This window comes from Piliocolobus tephrosceles, chromosome 11, assembly GCF_002776525.5.
Source record: "Piliocolobus tephrosceles isolate RC106 chromosome 11, ASM277652v3, whole genome shotgun sequence".
Classification (NCBI taxonomy): domain Eukaryota; kingdom Metazoa; phylum Chordata; class Mammalia; order Primates; family Cercopithecidae; genus Piliocolobus; species Piliocolobus tephrosceles.
The window spans coordinates 82128180-82148834 of NC_045444.1; the positions used below are offsets into that span (position 1 = coordinate 82128180).

Here is a 20655-nt window from a genome sequence, read left to right on the forward strand (position 1 = left end):
AAATACAATGAATGTCCTCCACCAAGAAGGGTCCCACACATTACTCCAAAGCATTATTATTTCTCCAACTTTGAACACAGCATCTGTCATACTATGTTTACTATCACAACCAACTGGAGACGCTTTTTAAAAAGTACAGATTCCAAGGCCCTGCCTCCAGGGATTTTAATTCAGCTGGGGCCAGAAGTCAGTATTTTTAAAATGGTTCTGATAATCAATCAGTCTTAGGATCTATTTGTCTGTACCATGGGTCAACAAATTATTTATGTAAAGGGTTAGACTGTAACTATTTTCAACTTTGTGGGCCACAAGGCTTCTGTCACAACTGCTCAATTTTGTTCTTGTAGCTCAAAAGCAGCCAGATTTATAGACAACATGCAAATGAATTAGTGTGGCTATGTTCCAATAAAACTTTATTTATGAAAACAGGCAGTGGCCAGATTTGCCTGTGAGCTATAGTCTGTCAACCTTTGGTCTACTGCAACAACTTTTTATTAATCACATTCTAATTTATGACATTATTAATATTAATGTTCATTGTTAATGCTTACACTTTTAGGTAATTATTTAAATATGTATGTCTTGTCTCATGTCTACACCAAAAGATCCTGGAATGAAGAGACCATCTTAAAGGGAGAGGTTATCTCCTAAATGCCTAATGCCTTGAATAAATTAGACGCTCCCAAAATATCTTGAGGGCTTGAAATTAATACTTTATAATTTTCTTCAGTGCTATCCTTTGTGGTGGGGATATATCTCTACAAATAGAAATAGAATTATTTTTTGTAATACCTCATTAATGAATTTGCCTAAGATCTTAAGTAATATAACAGCAATGTAAGAAATGGCATAATTATAATATTGTGAATAGTTTCAAGTATAGGTATTAATTTTTAATACAAAACATACAAAAATTATCTTTAATGAGACACATATTCAAATTAAAAATCAAAGCATAATACCAATTTACCTATGGATTTCTTTACACTAAGAAGATAATCCTCTCTCATTTCATCAGATAATGTAGCTATGCTGTCAGTGAAGACTTTCAGATGTTGTGGAACTAAACCCAGTACATGTTCTAACCACGAATCTTCCATCGGGGCTACATGGTCTGTATCAATTCCATGGTGAATATAATAGTAATATCTCTACAAAAAGAAGATAAGAAAAATGTAAATGTACAACAAAAGAAGTATGTTTATCAAAAATAAAACTACTGAGCAAAATTCAAGTTTTAGGAGAACAAAGTATTTATAAAGGATAAAAAAGTATTTGGTACAATTCACACAGGCATTATTTGATATCTCCTAAATGTTACAAATGTGTATTTTCATGAAAACTAAAACTCTTATCTCAGTTTATAACTATACTGTAAAACATCAAGTTATATTACCAAATATATGATGAGTATATATAACTTATATAAGTATATGATGAGTATATATACTTATATATAAGTATATATAATATAACAGAGTCCATGCTGAATTAGTGTTTTGTAAATTTTTTAAATGTGTTGTTAGTTTTTGTCCTTTTATTATTATCAGAAGAGATCTTAAAAGCTGTAAGCAAATCAATATCGCTATATATTCACTCCAGAAATATTATACAATAGGATTTAGGACATTTCCAACTGGCCTATTAATATTCCATACTATAATTTTATAGCTGCTATTGGACATGCTCATAAAATATTCATTTTAAAACAAGTTATTATTTCTATAATAATGAACATTTAACTTCAATATCTGTTCACAAATTTTTACATGTCACTTATTAGAAAAAATTTAAACGTCAAAATATCTTTTAATTAGCAGTGTTATCTTTGATATTTACATTTTTAAAAATTATTATGTATTTAAAATACTTGAATAATTACTATTTCTCAAGTAAGTTAATATGCCTTGTAAAATATACATTATATAATTATTATAGGATAATTTCTCATAAAAAAATTAAGGCACATGAAACTATACATGACCGAGGCTGGTTTTAATATGGAGAGCAGATAGATTTGAAACTTTTTTAAACTGTGGTCTTGGGTAGCAAGGGAGAGAATGATTTATTCTATAAATCCCACAGAGCCTTTTTATAGGACTCTGTATTTATTCCTATGTCCACAGAGTTTCACAAAGGAGGAGCACAGAGTGTTCTCAAAAGCATAAAATTATCTTCAAGTGTTTCTTTCATTTTCAATTATACTGACAAAAGAAATGGCCTGTTACCAAGATGTCTTTCTCTATAGCAGAAGTGGTCGGTTTTGGAATTGTACTTCCATCAGGGACAGCTGAGTCTAAGTCAGCACCTTGTTGCCTAAGAAAACGATAAACATACTATTCAAAAGCAGATAACAGACAGTTAGAACACAAAACAATGGATATAAGAATACCAGGACCATTTTCTATTAAATCATAAGGAAAAATGAATTGTTGAACATTTTACAAACAGTATACATATTTGTTTGGTGCTATATTCCTCTCCAAATACTTTATTCATAGAGAGACAATTATATTGGAAGTTATTTGCAAGACCTATTCAGAAATCACACCCTTCTCGATGGCCTTTACTTATTCTTCCTCATTACTCAAGAATCAAGCTCTCTCTTCTCTCTCTTCTTTGAACTTATAAAGGAACACTCTTGCATTATTCCTAAAATATGCATGGTTACTTATAAATATGAGTTTTAAAAACAGCATTGATGGAAAGTACTTTAAACACAGTTTTGCAGAAGACACAGACACATTTTTCAAAAGGCCATTTCTCAGATTTCTATAGACATACAAGTTAGCAATCAGTGACATGGAAGCTCTTATGTGCCTATGTATTTATTATTGGGTATGTGTTCATATAACACAATAATGTTTCTAACTATAATTCAATTCAAAATATATGCCAAAGATGAGTCACATTTTGTGACATGCTCTGGGGCTACACTGGGCAGAAAGGCATAGTTCACATTTTCAGAAAAATAAGTTGTTCTGGGATAGCTCTACCTCTTTATAATTGACTGTATCATTCTCTGGATTTCAACTTCACCTAAGATGGATACAGATCGCTGATGCTGTATAACTAAATACACCTTCCCACTAACTGCCCAGTGAGGGAAGACTCGAGGTTTATTGAGTATATCTGAGATACCATACCAAAGTGGGTACCCAGAAGAGATCTTCTAACTTATTTATCTTTTGCAAATGCAGGAATCCAGTGTTTTGTGAATTGTACATATTCTTTTCAATTATATGGACAAGATAAAAGAGTCAAGGCTTTGGGTAATGTCTCTGTTTAATTCAATACATAGCTAGTGCTCAATAAATGTTTGTTAAGTGAGGGAATGCAAGTATGAAAGTAGTAGAAATCCTCAAAGTATTTAGTACATGGAGAGAAAAGGGTTGATATTCTAACTACAAACATCTGTGGATTCATTCACCTGTGGATGGACAGTCAGGTTGATTACATAACTCAGCTATTATAAACAGTGTTGAAATGAACATGGGCATGCAGATATCTCTTGAACATACTAATTTCAAATCTTTTGGGTGACTACCCAAAAATGAGATTGCTAGATCATATGGTAATCCTATTATTAGTTTTTTGATGAATATTTGTACAGTTTTCCATAATAGCTGTACTAATTTACATTCCCATCAACAGTGTACAAGGGTTCCTTTTCTCCACAAAGTGTCTTAAAAACCTACAACTAACATTTCACATTAATGTGAAAATCTGAATGCTTTCTCCCTTAGACTAAGAATTCCACTCTCACCAATTCTTTTCAATAATATATCAAAAGACCTAATAAGTGCAAAAAGGATATAAAAAGAAAAGCATCCAAGTTGGAAATGAAGATGTAAAATTGTTTTACTTGCATACAGCATGATCGTATGTATAGGAAATTCTAAGGAACTTTTAAAAGCTCTAAAATAAGTAAGTTTAGTAAGGTCTCAAAATGTAAGGTCAACAAGCAAAAATCAATTGATTTTTCTATATACTGGCGAAGAACAACCAGAAAATAAAATTCAATAATTTCATTCACAATAAAATTTTTTAGTGGGATTACATTTTTAAAAAGAAGGGCAAGATTTCTACACACAAATACATAAAAAGCGCTGAGAGCAACTGAAGATCTAAATAAGTGGAGAGAAATAACATGTTCATGGACTAGGCAACTCAATATTATTGAAATGACAATTCTCCAAAAATTGATTCATAGACTCAATGCAATGCTTTCTAAATCCCAGTATGCATTTTTCCTTTACAAAATCTGAAAGCTGATCTCTAAATGTACGTAGAAATGCAAAAGACCTAAAACACTCACAACAATTTTGAAAAAGAAGAATAAATTTTGAGGGCTTAAACTATCTAATTTCAAAACTTACTATGAAGCTAAAGTAATCAAGACAAGTATGGTACTGGTGTAAGAATAAACATATAGATCAATGGAACAAAAACAGTCCCTCATATATGGTCAAATTATTTCCCACAAGTATGCCAAGGTAATTCAAGGGATTAGGGGTTGAAACATTTGAACATTTATATGCCAAAAAAATTGAACCTCAAACCATCCCTCACACCATAGACAAAAATGAAGTTGAAATGTATCATGTATGTAAATGCAAGAGTTAAAATTATTTTTAAAAACCTAAGCCAGGCACAGTGGCTCATGCCTGTAATCCTAGCACTTTGGGAGGCCAAGGCAAGTGGATCACCCAAGGTCAGGAGTTTGAGACCAGCCTGACCAACATGGGGAAACCTCATCTCTACTAAAATACAAAAATTAGCTGGTAGTGGGAGTGCACACCCTTAATCCCAGGTACTTATGAGGCTGAGGTAGGAAAAACACTTGAACCTGGGAGGCGGAGGTTGCAGTGAGCTAAGATCACGCCACTGCACTCCAGCCTGGGTGACAAAGCAAGACTCTGTCTCAAAAAAACCTATAAGGCTTCCAGAAGAAAATATAGGAGGAAATCTTTGAGAATTTGTATTAGGAAAAGACTCTTATATAACTCCAAAAGTATGAACAACAAAAGGAAAATTGATAAATTATATCTTAACAAAATGTAAAACTTTTTCTTTTCAAAAAACATTGATAGAACCTGCAACCACTGTTGCATCACCTTCTACTGTATTAAGTCTGATGGGTCTTTCCACCACCTCTAAGGCACTTTGGATTTGTTGGAGGAAGAAAACTGAATGAACAAAGGAGAAGAGAGGATGACAGAAGACTGTCATGTTTACTGCCAAACTGCTCTCAAGGATGATTGTGTGAAGTAGCTGAAGAGAGGTGCCCAGTGCCTGTCTTTTCTATAAAGAAGGATCAAAACATCAAATACATAAGCACACATCAAGTAGAGCATCTAGGGGAGAACACTGGAATCCAGCAGAGAAAAAATAGGGACCCTCTGAGACATGGAAAGCTCAAGATGGCAATGTAGAGAGGAAAGCAGGGCAGTAGGCCAGTTCAGCCCACAGCCAGGAGGAATGATCCATTGCAGGAAAAATGTAAGTGAGATATTTCCCAGCTGTCCACATTTCCACCAAAGAAACCTGCAGTCCTAGATACAGAAAAGCCTGTTGGCTCTCAGGATCCCTGAGCCTAGTATAGGGTGCTGCATGGAGCACCCACAACTGCATTGTTCCAGAGAGGGAACTCAGGCTAAATCCCATTTCTGGAACCCAAGCTGCTATAGCACTGCACCATTTTGAGAGCACAGCCAACACCACAGGATTACACCCTGCCCAGGGCACAATAGTACCTACATCTCTACATTCTTTTATTTTTTTTTTTTCCAGACAGAGTTTCACTCTTGTTGCCCATGCTGGAGTGCAATAGCGTGATCTCAGCTCACTGAAACCTCCACCTCCCAAGTTCAAGCAATTCTCCTGCCTCAGCCTCCCAAGTAGCTGGGACTACAGGCGCCCACCACCAGGCCCAGCTAATTTTTTTTGTATTTTTAGTAGGGACAGGGTTTTACCATGTAGGCCAGGCTGGTCTCGAACTCCTGACCTCAGGTGATCTGCCTGCCTTGGCCTCTCAAAGTTCTGGGATTACAGGCATGAGTGATCGTGCCTGGCCTCCATGTTCTTAAGGCCCCACTGACATCCCCCTACATCCACCCAGATGGCTACAATAGCATGGCATTGGCTGAACCCAGTGGGCAGCCACAGCACCAGCACCCAAGTTCATGCAGTGTCCTACCACCCAAGGAAGAGGCAGTCCAGCACATCAAGGAGGAGGCTTCCCCCAGGGTATTGGGAACCAAAGTGTGCACTCCCCAGAGCCTAAGAGCAGTCTAGCTGGGGCCACTGCCACCAACAATGACCTTGCCCCCTCATCAGCAGGGCCACTGTGTGTCCCACCTGGGGGTCCAGGGACCAGCCTGCCCACCCCACTGCTGACACTGCCAGTGCCCACCTGCCCCACCCTGGAACTTTTAAGCTGGCCAATACTCTGGGTGTGATCCACTCTAGCACTCAAGGACCAACCTGCCTTCACTATTGCTGGCATCTGTGCAACCCGTCTGGGTCCCAAAGAGCAGATCTCCTTGCCTACTAGTGCCCACATGCTCTGCCTAGAGACCTAAGGACTGCCTTCCCAGGGCTCAACACTGCCAGTGCCCATGCATGCCACCCAGGAAACCAAGAACCAGTCCACCTGGTCCACTGCCACCATTGCCAGCACCCACACACCCCTCCTGGGACCCAGATACTACCCTCCATGAGTCATACCACATCCCCTGCCAGTGCTGCCATGTACCACCTAGGGACCTAAGGACCAGCCTACCTGGTGTCCCTGTCCTTAGCAAAGCCTCATCACAGCCTCCACAAACACCCACAGCATAGCCACTAACTAATTTGCAGACACCATTGATATCAAATACAATCAAAGCAATCATATGAACATTACACTATGGTGTCCACCCAGAACCAAAGCCAAAGCACCCTACCCAGTTAACATATTGATACATTCACAAGAAAAGTATTTTCCTATGGAAGCTACTTCATAAAATTGGAAGAAGTGACAGTTATAGCAGATGCACAGACATCAACATAAGGACAACAGAAACATGGAAAAAATCAAGGAAACACAATACCTGCAAAGAAACACAATTCTCTACCAATAGGCCCCAAAGAAAAGGAAATCTAAAAAGCGCCTGAAAAGAAATTCAAAATAACGATCTCAAGAAAACTCAGCAAGATACAAGAGAATACATATAAACAATACAAACAAATCAGAAAAATTCATAATCTGAATTAGAAATTTAATGAAGAGATAGATGTCATAAAAAAAGAATCAAACAGAAATCCTGAAACTGAAGAATTCAATGAACAAAATAAAAAATAAAATCAGGAGTTTCCACAATGGACTAGATCAAGTAGAAGAAAGAATTTTTTAACTTGAAGACAGGTATTCTGAAATAACCCATTGAGACAAAAAAAAAAAAAAATGAATCAAAAAGAATGAAGAAAGCCTGAGGGGCATATGGGACACCATCAAGCAAACAAATATTGAAATTTGGCAAGTTCCAGAAGGAGAAAAGATGGGGAAAGTCATAGAAAATTAATTTAATGAAATAATAACTGAAAACTTCCAAAGTCTTAGAAGAGATGTAAACATCTAGAAATACAAAACTCAGAAAGATCCTCAAATAGATTCAATCCAAAAAGTTCCTCTCTGAGGCACAACATACATAGTTAATCTGTCAAAAGTCAAAGACAAAGAATTCTAAAAACAGCACAAGAAAACTTGTAAAATTTTCTTGTCAAGTGACATATAAGGGAATTGTCAACAGAAAAACAGCATATTTATCAGCAGAAACCTTAAAGACCAAGACAGAATGAGACTATATTTTCAAAGTGCTAAAAGAAAAAAAAAAAATCAACCAAGAATACTATACTTAGCAAAGCTATCCTTCAGAAGTAAGGAGAAATAAGGACTTTCCCTAACAAATAAAAACTGAGCAAATTCACCACTAAACAGGTCCTATAGGATATGGTTAAGAGAGACCTGTATCTGGAAGCAAAAGCATGACATCTACCATTGTGAAAACACACTAAAGCATAAAATTCACTAGAAGAGCAGATACACAAATGAGAAAAAGGAATGGAGCATTATTATTAAAGGAGAACACCAAATCACAAAGGTAAGCACTAAGACGAGAATGAAGGCCATATAAAACAACCAGAAAACAATCATTAAAATGACAGGAGTAAGCCCTCACCTATTAATAACAACTTTTAATATATATAAACAGTTTAAATTCCCCTAATTAAAAGATACAGACCAACTGAGTTGATTAAAAAAACAAAACCCAACTATATGCTGCTGACAAGAAACTCATTTCACCTGTAAAGGCACACATATAGACTAAAAGTGAAGATATTCCATGCAAGTGGGAACCAAAAACAGATTTGGAATTTGCATGGTATATCTTCACTTTTAGTCTATGTGTGTCTTTACAGATGAAGTAGTAACTATACTTCTATCAGACAAAATAGACTTTAAGTCAAAAAACACAAAAAGAGATAAAGGAGGTCATTATATAATGAAAAGGCATCAATTCACCAAGTAGATCTAATTATAAATATATACCCACTCAACACTGGAGCTTTCAGATATATAAAGAAAATATTATTAAAGTTAAGGAGAGACATAGACCCCAACACAATAATAGAAAAGAACTTTAATTCCCCATTTTCAGCATTGGACAGATCATCTAGACAGTAAATCAACAAAGAAACACTGAACCTAAACTGCACTATAGACCAAATGTTCCTTTCAACAGCTACAACATATGCATTCTTCTGATCAGTGCATGGAACACACTCCAGGTGAGAACATACGTTAGGCCACAAAACAAGTCTCAGTAAATGTAAAAAAATCAAATCAGATACAATGAAGTAAAACCAGAAACCAACAGCAAGAAGAACTTTAGAAACAGTACAAAGACAGGGACATTAAACACCAAGCTCATGAAGAACCATTGGATCAATGAAAAAATTAAGATGGAAATAAAAAATTTCTTGAAACAAACAAAAATGAAAACATAGTATACCAAAACCTATGGAATACAGCAAAAGCAATGCCAAAAGGGAAGTTTACAGTAAGAAACCCATAAAAAACAGATTTCAAATAAACAACATAAAAACATACCTTAAGAAAATAGAAAAGCAAGAGCAAATCAAATCCAAAATTAGTAGAAGAAATAATAAAGACCAGAGTAGAATTAAATCAAAGAGACCACAATCTAGGTGCAGTGGTTCATGCCTGTAATCCCAGCACTTTGGGAAGCCAAGGCAGCTGGATCACTTGAGGCCAGGAGTTAGAGACCAGCCTGGCCAACATGGCAAAACCCTGTTTCTACAAAAAATAGAAAAAGTTAGCTAGGGGTGGTGGTGTGTGCCTATAACCTCAGCTACTTAGGAGGTTGAGGCATGAGAAGCACTTGAACCCGGGAGGTGGAGGTTGAAGTGAGCCTAGGTTACATCACTGTACTCAACAGAGTGAGATTCTGCCTCAAAAGAAAAAAAAAAAAAAAAGAGACAAAAAAAGTTTTTAAAATTTAGTTTTTTAAGAAGCGAAATAAAATTGACAAACCACTAACTAGACTCAGAAAAAATCATTAGAGACTATTATGATTGACAACTACACAACAATAAATTCAAAAACCTAGAAAAAATAGACACATTCCTAGACACATATAAACTACCAATATTGAACCAGGGAAGAAATAGAAAATCTGCACAGACAAACAATGAGTAATGAGATTGAATCAGTAATAAAAAGTCTCCCCAGAAAGAAAAGCCCAACACTGGTTAACTTTACTGCTGAATTCTATGAAAATTTTAAAGTACTAACACCAATTCTTCTCAAACTATTCCAAAAACTTGAAGAGAGAGGAATTTTTCCTAACTCATTCTACAAGGCAAGCATTACCTTGATACCAAAACCAGATAAGGATACAACAAAAGGAGAAAACTACAGGTCAATATTCCTAATGAACAGAGACATAAAAATCCTCACCAAATACTAAAACCAAATCCAATAATACATCAAAAAGATAATATACCAAAATCAAGGGGGATTTATTCTAGAAATGCAAGGATGGTTCAACATTCATAAATCAATATATGTGATACACCACATCAACCAAAGAAAGAGAAACCATACAATCATCTTAATATATGTGGAAAAGGCATTTGATAAAATTCAACATGCCCTCATGAAAAAACTCTCAACAACCTTGGTACAGAAGGAACATACCACAAAACAATAAAGACTACATATGACAAATCCGCAGCTTTCATCATACTAAATGGGGATAAATTAAAACAGTTTTCTCTAAGATCTGGAACGAGACAAGGTTGCCACTTTCACCACTTTTATTCAACATTGTACCAGAAGTCTTAGCCACAGCAATTACACAAGATAAAGAAAGGGCATCTTAATTGGAAAGGTAGAAGTCAAATTGTTCTTGTTTGCAAATGACATGATCTTGTATTTAGAAAGAAAAAACAGGACTCCACCCAAAAATTGTTAGAACTAATAAATGAATTCAGCAAAGTTCCAAGATACATAATCAACATACAAAACTCAGGAGCATTTCAATACACCAATAGCAAACATTCAGAAAAAGAAAGCAATCCAATTTATAACAGCTAAGAAACTAATTACCTAGGAAGAAATTTAATCAACAAGTGAAAGATATCCACAATGAAAAATATGAAACACTGAAAAAAACAAATAGAAGAAAATCCATTAAAAAATGCAAAGCAGGCCAGGCACGGTGGCTCAAGCCTGTAATCCCAGCACTTTGGGAGGCCGAGATGGGCAGATCACGAGGTCAGGAGATTGAGACCATCCTGGCTAACACAGCGAAACCCCGTCTCTACTAAAAAATACAAAAAAAACTATCAGGGCAAGGTGGCGGACACCTGTAGTCCCAGCTACTTGGGAGGCTGAGGCAGGAGAATGGCATAGCCCTAAACCCAGGAGGCAGAGCTTGCAGTGAGCTGAGATCCAGCCACTGCACTCCAACCTGGGCAACAGAGCGAGACTCCGTCTCAAAAAAAAAAAAAAAAAAAAAATGCAAAGCAATCAGGGATTGGAAAAATTATTATTGTTAAAATGGCCATACTGCCCAAAGCAATCTATACATTCAATACACTCCCTATCGAAATACCAATAACACTCTTCACAGACACAGAAAAAAAATCCTAAAATTTATATGGAACCAAAAAAGACCCCAAATAGCCCTAATCCTTAACAACAACAACAAGACCAAATATGGAAGAGTCACACTACCAAACTTCAAAATACAGTACAAAGCTATAGTAACCAACACAGCATAATGCTGACATAAAAACAGACACTTAGACCTATGAAAAAGAATAGAGAAAGCATAAATAAATCCACGCATTTATATTTAACTCATTTTTGACAAAGGTGCAAAGAACATACATTGAGGAAAGGACAGCCTCTTCAATAAATGGTGCTGGGGAAACTGAGTATCCATATGCAGAAGAATAAAACTAGACCCCTATCTCTCACCATCTACAAAAATAAAATGAAAATGGATTAAAGACTTCAATCTAAGACCTGAAACTATGAAAGTACTAGAAGAAAACATTGTTAAAATGCTTCAGGAGATTGGTCTGGGCAAAGGTTTAATGGGGTAAGACCTCAAAAGCATACGCAACAAAAGAAAAAACAAGATTATATCAAGCTAAAAATGTTTGCATAGCAAAAGAAACAATCAACAGAATGAAGAGACAACCCACAGAATGGGAGAAGATGTTTGCAAATTATGCATAGACAAGGGATAAGGGATTAATAACCAGAATATATAAGGAACTCAACTCAACAAATAATAATAATAATGATTTGATTAAAAATGGGCAAATGATCTGAATAGATATTTCTCCAAAGAAGGCATACAAATGGCCAACAGATGTGTGCAAACCTGCTCAACATCTCTAATCATCAGGGACATGCAAAGCAAAACCACAATGAGATATTATCTTACCCCAGTTAAAAAGGCTATTATCAAAAAGACAAAAAATAACAGACGTGGGCAAGGATGTAGAGAAAGAGAATTCACACACATTGCTGGTGGGAATGTAAATTAGTACAGCCAATAGAGAAAACAGTATGAAAGTTCCTTTAAAAAGTAAACATAGAATTATTAGGTTGTTGCAAAAGTAATTACAGAACACTATGTGATCCAGAAATCCCATTGCTGGATATATATTCAAAATAAAGAAAACAAGTATATCAAACAGTTATCTGCACAAAGAAATAATAAATATTTGAGGGGACAGATATCCCAATTACCCTGATTTTCAATATATGTATACATATATTGAAATATTACATGTATCCCATAAATATATAAAATTATTATGTACCAATAGTGTGAAAAGCTAAGGCACAAACTGGGAGATAATATTTGCAAAAGATATCTGAAATGGGCTTGTAAAGGAAATGTATAAAGAACTCTTCCAATGAAATGACCAGCAGCAAACTACCCAATAAAAAATGGGCCAAATATTTAAATAGGCACTTCATCAAAGAAGATACATGAATGCCAAACGAGCACAAAAAATGATACCCAATATTAGCCATTAGGGAAATCAACTTAAAGCCATAATAAGATACAACACATCTACTAGAATGGCTACAGTGTCAAAACAAAATAAAATAAAAACAAAGTGTGGGCAAGGTAAAGAAACTAGAAACTTCTTCGTATGTTGTTTGTAGGAATATAAAATGTACAGCACCTTGGAAAACAATTTAGCACATCTTAAAATGTTGAACATATACCTACTATACAACTCTTCATTCTATACCCAACTATCTGCCCAGGAGAAATGAAAATGTATGTTCACAAGAAGACATGCATGCATGTTCACAGCAGCATCATTCGTAATAGTCAATACCCAAACACAATAAACGCCATGAATAAACCTCAGAAATAAATATATGATTGCAGTTATATGAAATTTTAGAAAAGGTAAAGGTATAGAGGGAAAGAAGACTAGTGATTGCCTGGGGCAACCAGTGGGCAAGAGGATTAATTGAAATGGGCAAGTGGAAACTTTTGTAAATGACAAAAGTATTCTAAAACTGGATTTTGGTGAAAGTTGTGCAACTACAGAAATTCACTAAAACTCACTAAATTTTACATTTTACATAGATTAATTTAGTGGTATGTGAATTATCTCTCAATAAAGCTTTTTTTTAAAAAGGGGGAAGAAAAGCCTAACTGTGAGGCTTTGAAAATAAAATGTTCCCCCCAAAAAAACTTAGAACAAAGACAGATTACTAATAAAATAATGACAAATAAAGTCACATAGAGTTCTCGTCAACAATACATGCCAAAACATAATGGTTATCTCTCACCTTATACAAAAATCAACTCAAGATGGATCAAAGACTTAAATCTAAGATCTGAAACCATAAAACTTCTAGAAGATTACATCAGAAAAACTTCTGGATATTAGCTTAGGCAAAGAGTTCATGACCAAGAATCCAAAAGTACATGCACCAAAAACAAAGATAAATATATGGGGCCTAATTAAACTAAAAAGCTTCTGCACAGTAAAAGAAATAATCAGCAGAGTAAACAGACAACCCACAGAGTGGGAGAATAAATTCACAAACTATGCATCTGACAGAGGACTAACATCCAGAATCTATAAGGAACTCAAAAAATCAGGAAGAAAAAAACAAATCCCATCAAAAGTGGGCAAAAGACATGAATACACAATTTTCAAAACAAGATATACAAATTGCCAACGAACATATGAAAAAATGCTCAACATCCCTAATTATTGGGGAAATGCAAATCAAAACCACAATGCAATACCACTTTACTCCTGCAAGAATGGCCATTACTTAAAAATCAAAAAATAATAGATGTTGGCATGGATGTGTTGAAAAGGGAACACTTTTACACTGCTAATAGGAATGTAAACTACTGCAACCACTATAGAAAACAGTATGGAGATTCCTTAAAGAACTAAAGATAGAACTATCATTCAATGAAGCAATCCCACTACTATCTACCCAGAGGAAAAGAAGTCATTATATGAGAAAGACACTCACACACACGTTTATAGCAGCAAAACTCACAACTGTAAAAATATGGAAAAAGCCTAAATGCTCATCAATGAGTGGATAAAGAAAATGTTATACATACACACACACACGCCATGGAATACTACTCAGTCATAAAAAGGAATAAAATAACAGTATTCACAGCAACGTGGATGGAGTTGGTGACCATTATTCTTAGTGAAGTGACTCAGGAACGAAAACCCAAACACTGAACGTTCTCACTCATATATGGGAGCTAAGCTATGAGGACGCAAAGGCATAGGAATGATATAATGGACTCTAGAGACTCAAGGGGGAAGGGGTGCAGGGGAGTGAGGGATAAAAGACTACCCATTGGGTACAGTGTACACTGTTTAGATGATGGTGCACCAAAATCTCAGAAATCACTAACAAATTTATCCATGCAACCAACCACCACCTGTTTCCCCAAAACCTAATGAAATAATAATTTTTAAAAAGATAATCATTAATATTTTTCAATCTATCATTTCCCAGATGTGCAAGGGGAAAACCGCTATTATTCTTTAATTCTACAGTCAACTTAACCATTAATTCAAGAAAAAGGATGAAATTGAGACTTTTATAGACATGAAAATCTAGAGTTTACTACTCATTATTCTCATTAAAAGAACTACTGGCCAGACACAGTGGCACACACCTACAATCCCAGCACTCTGAGAGGTTGAGGCAGGGGATCACTTGAGCCCAGGAGTTTGAGACCAGCCAGGGCAGCATGGCGCAACCCCATCTCTACAAAAAATAATAATACGAAAAATTAGCCAGGTGTGGTGGCATGTGCCTGTAGTCAGTAGGCTGAGGTGGGAGAAACATCTGAGCCCAGGGTCTGGAGTAAGCCATGATCATGCCACTGCACTCCAGCCTGGGCAAGAGGGTGAGATGCTGTCTCAAAAAAGAAAGAGAAAGAGAGAGAGAAGAAAGAGAGGGAGGGAAGAAAAAGAAGAAGGGAAGGGAAGGAAAGGGAAAGAGGGAGGAGAAAGAAAAGAGGGAGGGAAGGAAGGAGGGAGGGAGGGAGGAAGGGAGGGAGGGAGGGAGGAAGAAAGGTGGAAAGAAAGAGTAAATTACTAAGAGACAAACTTCAGCAAAAAAGAAAATGAACCCAGAAATGAGAAGTGGAATGCAAAAGCAACTTTCTAAAAAATTAGAAAACATGTTAGTAAATCTAAGTAAGTGTTAACTTCAAAAAAAGAGAGAGAATATGGATACTTAAGGACTTGGTGGAACTAAAATATTAAACAATAATCACATAGAAAATATAAAGGAAAGCTCAGAGCTAAATTAAATCATTTTAAGGTTTTTGTGTGTTATCCAGAAGAAAGAAAAAATGAATTTTCAACTTCAAGAAATATAAATTAAATATGTAGTCTTAAATGTTAGGGTAACCATTAAAAGAAGAGAAATATATTTCATAGCTTTTAAACCAATAAAAATAAAGGAAGAATAGAGAAATTTCAATAGAAAGCAGAAAAAGAGAAAAAAATAAGCAAAAGCAACATATGATAAATAGAAAACATAAAATATATGGGTAAAAGTCCACATATATAAGAAATACCAATAAATACAAATGGGATTAAACAAGCGATTAAAGTACAGAACTCTAAGATTGAATTTCTGTAAGTTCATGTATATCCTGTTTATAAAAGGCACAACTAAAAAATAACAAAAAATGGTTAAAATAGACTTCTGTTTCTTACAACACAGCAACAAATAAAACCTCCCAGTACAATTGTATAAATACTGGATAACATATCACAAAGCTCCTTTTTAATGTATAGCTGAGCTTACAAGAAAGGAACAGAATAATCAGGAGGGAAAAAAAATTAAGTAGCCAGGCAGGGCCATCCTAAGGCTATGGGTGTCCTTATGGGGGGCAGGGCCGTGGATTTTCATGCCCATCTGGGGAAGAAGATGATGCCACAGCCCTGAGCGAAATGGGGAATTCCAACTGAAATCCCGTATACAGCTGAAACAAGATCTGCCCTATCCTCAAATAAGGGAGGACTAAAAATAACAGGCACAGGAAGTTGTGTCAAGAAAGCTTATCTTTCTTGGCCAGGGCTCTAGGTAGAAAAAATAAAAAATTCTTCTAAAAATTCGTAACCAGAGGTCTACCTTCCATTGATTTGGGTGTTGATGATACTGCTTGGGTGATCTGAGAGTGCTTAAGTCAGGAAAGCAATGTAAGTGGGGAAAGCTGGTAACATCCTAGTGGCACCTGGCAAAAGCAAACTCAAAGTCATTCTAAAAGAGGCACATATGCTCAACCCAGCTGCACGAGACTCTGACACACTCTTCTTTAGCCTTGTAAGCACTCAGTACCCACACTCCTCCCTTCAAGATGACCATCTAGCCAGTAAAGTCCCACATGGAACAGTAGAACAGGGTCCTGTGGGTGAGTTACTTACCACAATGGGTCATGAAACCTCATTTGTCCCACAAATTGTGTACACCCTGAGAATCACAATGAAACTAAAGAGAATTCTAAGCAACTAGCACAAAGCTGTGTGGAAACAAGGCAAAAAGGAACTGGTGACTTGCGTCTTCCTTGCTCTTTGTGCACTGTCCTGAAACAGTGAGACCCAGATAAGACCAGGCCTTGCACACACTGCTGACCATTTCACCCCAATTCCTTTTTTATACAAGGAGAATCACAATGCCAGAAAAGTCACACCCATCACCTGAGCAGATGAGACTGGGGAAAAAAAAAACCTGCTGGAATCCTCCACTGGCTACCATGGCTATAATGAGAACTCCCAGAAATTCAGCCAACATCAAGTATTAACATTGCTACTTTTACAACTCATGATATTTAAAAGTGGAACACACTTAATAGGGTTAAACTCAATCTCCTTCATTCATTATTTATACTCTGACCTCATTCCTACAAGCCTTTGAGACACCCTTAGAGACGCACAGAATTCTAATATTCTTAGGTTAAACGTTGCCAGCGGCTCCAATGTGAATAACACATACTGGTTAGCTTATGGAACTTACATAATGACGTTAACAAGAGTACTTCTAAAGTTTTCTTGTTCTTTATGTGGAGATTTGCCCTTTGATTTGGAAGTGGATGGTCCAGCATAACTGTCATCAACTTGGTGGGGTAATCTGCCCTTTTTTCCAAAACGTTCCATGTATTCAGCTTAAATTAAAAAAAAAAAAAAAAAAAAAAAAAAAAAAGCATGATTATTCATCTAAAAGGTAAGCTAAAGTATTTTACATGCTTAAAATAAGATGCTAAATAATCTTTAAAGAAAAAAATTACATTTTCGGCCGGGCGCGGTGGCTCAAGCCTGTAATCCCAGCACTCTGGGAAGCCGAGACGGGTGGATCACGAGGTCAGGAGATCGAGACCATCCTGGCTAACACGGTGAAACCCCGTCTCTACTAAAAAATACAAAAAACTAGCTGGGCAAGGTGGCGGGCACCTGTAGTCTCAGCTACTCAGGAGGCTGAGGCAGGAGAATGGTGTGAACCTGGGAGGTAGAGCTTGCAGTGAGCTGAGATCCGGCCACTGCACTCCAGCCTGGGTGACAGAGCAAGACTCCATCTCAAAAAAAAAGAAAAAATTACGTTCTCAAGTAATCCTAAGTATAATTTTTTTTTTTTTTTTTTTTTTTTTTTGCTATCAGGAAGTTAAACTACTCCTCTTTGTATCATCATAACTAGAAACGTCTATTTCAAGAATATTCCACTGATTTATATCTTGATTAATATACTAAAAAATTTTCTATTATATTTACATATAATTCTCTAAAAGTGAAGACTAAAATTATGATAAAAACATGATACAAAACTATTTGAGAAACTTTAAAGAACCATGACAAAAAAGTTACTATTAACTGTAATCAATCTGATAAACACTATATTTAATGAGTCAAAATAGTAAAAACATTAAAATGACTAATTTGGAAGTAATGGTCACAATTTATTAAAATCCACAAAAAATTAAAAATATATATAATGTATTAAAATCCCTCTTAGAAAAATCTCAGTCTTTTATGTAGAGGCAAATTCTGACCACAATAAATAAAAGTTTTAGTATCAATATCCCAATTCCTAAAATATCAGCTCTTAGAGCATTTACAACAGCCTAAAATAACTAAGAACTAGAGTCAATTATTTTCTGAGGGAAAAAAATTTTTTCTACTTGACATTAATGTCATTTAGGCTTTGTAATTCTATTACACTATTAACTAAATATTGTCTGGTCTCTTTCTCTCTAGAAATTATCCTTAAATCTAATTTAGAATACTGAAGTTCTTACCATAGGACTGCTCATTTTTAACACTAAATGGTTCTGAACTCTCATCATCCTGCTTTACACTCAAATGGAATGATGGAGCTGCCTGCTGCCAGTGGGGCTTTGTACTCACCTAAAATATAAAAGTTAAATAGCATTAACAAACAATATCAGAAAAAACCTTTTTCCATGAAATGCACGAGTGTTTATAAACACAGACATTTTCTCAAACAGATCAGAACATCTGGATAGAAAACACTCAATAGCAGATCTTATTCAAGCCTGTGAATGGTCACAGTGTGCACCACGTGGGGGACATTAGCAAAAGTCCTGCTGCTGGTTGGCTGGATGTGAATGCCTGTTACCTAAAACCAGGGTCTTCATTCTAGAGCATCTGCTCCTCATCCCCAGATATTGTCAAGTGTCTTTAAACCTTCTATTTTAATGAGAGGTGCTCTCTGCTGGTCTCCTCTGCATTCCAGCTCCAAAAGGTCTTCCTGTTCTCATGGCTGTAAACCACCCTAGATTGCTCTGGCAACTCACAAATGTATTCCGTTGTTTAAAGCAGGGGTGACAAATTATTATACATACACAATTTTAGCAGGTGTCATAAAAAGGGAGAAGGCTAATGATGATAGGCTCTTGGCACTCAGGCTCCACGCTGGGAAACGACAGTGTGTGGTGGGGACTGTGGCAGAGGAGAGAGCGCCTTCACCTTCTAAAAACGCAATGACTAATTAGCTCAAGCCAATTATTGCAATACCAGAACACAAACCTACTGTTGTTGAAGCCTATGGTTCTTCAATAAACCCAGAGAGTCGGATTTTAAAGTACAATCTATTTATTTTTAACACAATTTAATCTGTCTCTCCCTTTCAAATCCAAGCCAACTTGAAAGTCCATGTCTGTACTGGCTTCTCCATCTGCCTAGTTTTACTCTCCCTAATCTCTTACTTCCACTTCCCAAAGAAACCACCTGCACACAAGTACCTCTTTAGGTACCTCTTACACAGAAAATAGGATAAGAAAACATGTAAGACAGTGCTCTTCCATTTTTCCACCCGCCCTTCCCATTTCTCAACTCTCGTATTGCTCCATAAAAGTTTTAAAACTCATAAAAGTGCTACGAGGAGTTGTACAGAAAGGGTGAGAATCAGGTCACCAGCTCAGAGAGGCTGGGAGCCACCAGTGCCAGGTCATCCTTGATTTCAACTACAGGGGTCACCTCTAGAAGCCTGAAGTCTGTAATGAAAATCACTCTAGGTCATAATTACTGCTGGAGAAATTCTATCCAGGTGCAAATCTTAATATTGTATTCAAATAAAAGTAGTTTTTAAAAAAATTCATAGCTTATTTTCTAAATATCTGTTGAAAATATGATCTCCCTTAAAACACATAAGACTCAAAGAATGCTGAGGAAAAACTGCAAGACACAGCCAAATATGAATACAAAACCAGGTTAAATCAGTCAATAAAAGATTTTAGATGATTATATGCTTCACTGACAAGCAAGAATTATTATTCCTCTCAGCCACAGATATTCGATAAATAAATTTAAATTAAGTTTATATTTCTACAAATGTAAAGTAACAATCCACAACAAACTAAAAAATGTCTATTCCGTTTCAGTTTTTTAATCTTTTACACTAGAAAATTTGAGAGGGATTTTGCAGAGCTAGAAAAAACATGCTATGGCTCAATTCTGCAGACATTTTACAATAATTTAGCATTATGAATAAAAGTATATTTTCAATTAAAATTTGTATTTTTAAATGTTCAATATAATTAATCTAACAATGTTAGTTCAAGTTTCCTAAGTGAAACTGTCCTTCATTTCAAATTATCAGGAATCTTCTCTGCACAAAGCAACACAAATTCAATTTTACAGTTTGTTCTCAGCTTTTAAAATATCTTTCAAAGCAAATAATGCTTTGGATGAACCTTGAAGACATTATGTTAAGTGAAATAAGCCAGAATAAAAGGACCAATATTGCATGAATCCACTTATATGAAATACCTAGAGTAGTCAAATACATAGAGACAAGAAGTTGAACGGTGGTTTGCCAGGAGCTGGGGGAGGGGAAAATAGGGAGTTATTGTTTAATGGACAGGGTTTCTGTTTAGTTAGATGAAAAGAGTTCTGGAGATGAGTGGTAGTAATGATTATACAACAATGTGAATGTACTAAATGCCACTGAATACTTAAAAATGGTTAAAATGGTAAATTTTATGTTATGTATATTTTATCAATTTTTTAAAAATAGTAATATTTGCA

At 35.8% G+C, this 20655-nt stretch overlaps 1 protein-coding gene across 1 annotated transcript in view; it reads right to left on the bottom strand.

Moving 5' to 3' along the window:
* Positions 1-20655, bottom strand: part of DNAH7 (dynein axonemal heavy chain 7) — a 358505-nt gene that overhangs the window by 319146 nt on the left and 18704 nt on the right. Inside the window, exons 4-7 of the mRNA XM_023217897.2 lie at positions 18405-18513; positions 17132-17279; positions 2229-2316; positions 971-1151 (exon numbers count right to left, since the gene is read on the bottom strand). Of these exons, the coding sequence (XP_023073665.1) occupies positions 971-1151; positions 2229-2316; positions 17132-17279; positions 18405-18513 (526 nt within the window). The remainder of the gene's footprint in view (positions 1-970; positions 1152-2228; positions 2317-17131; positions 17280-18404; positions 18514-20655) is intronic.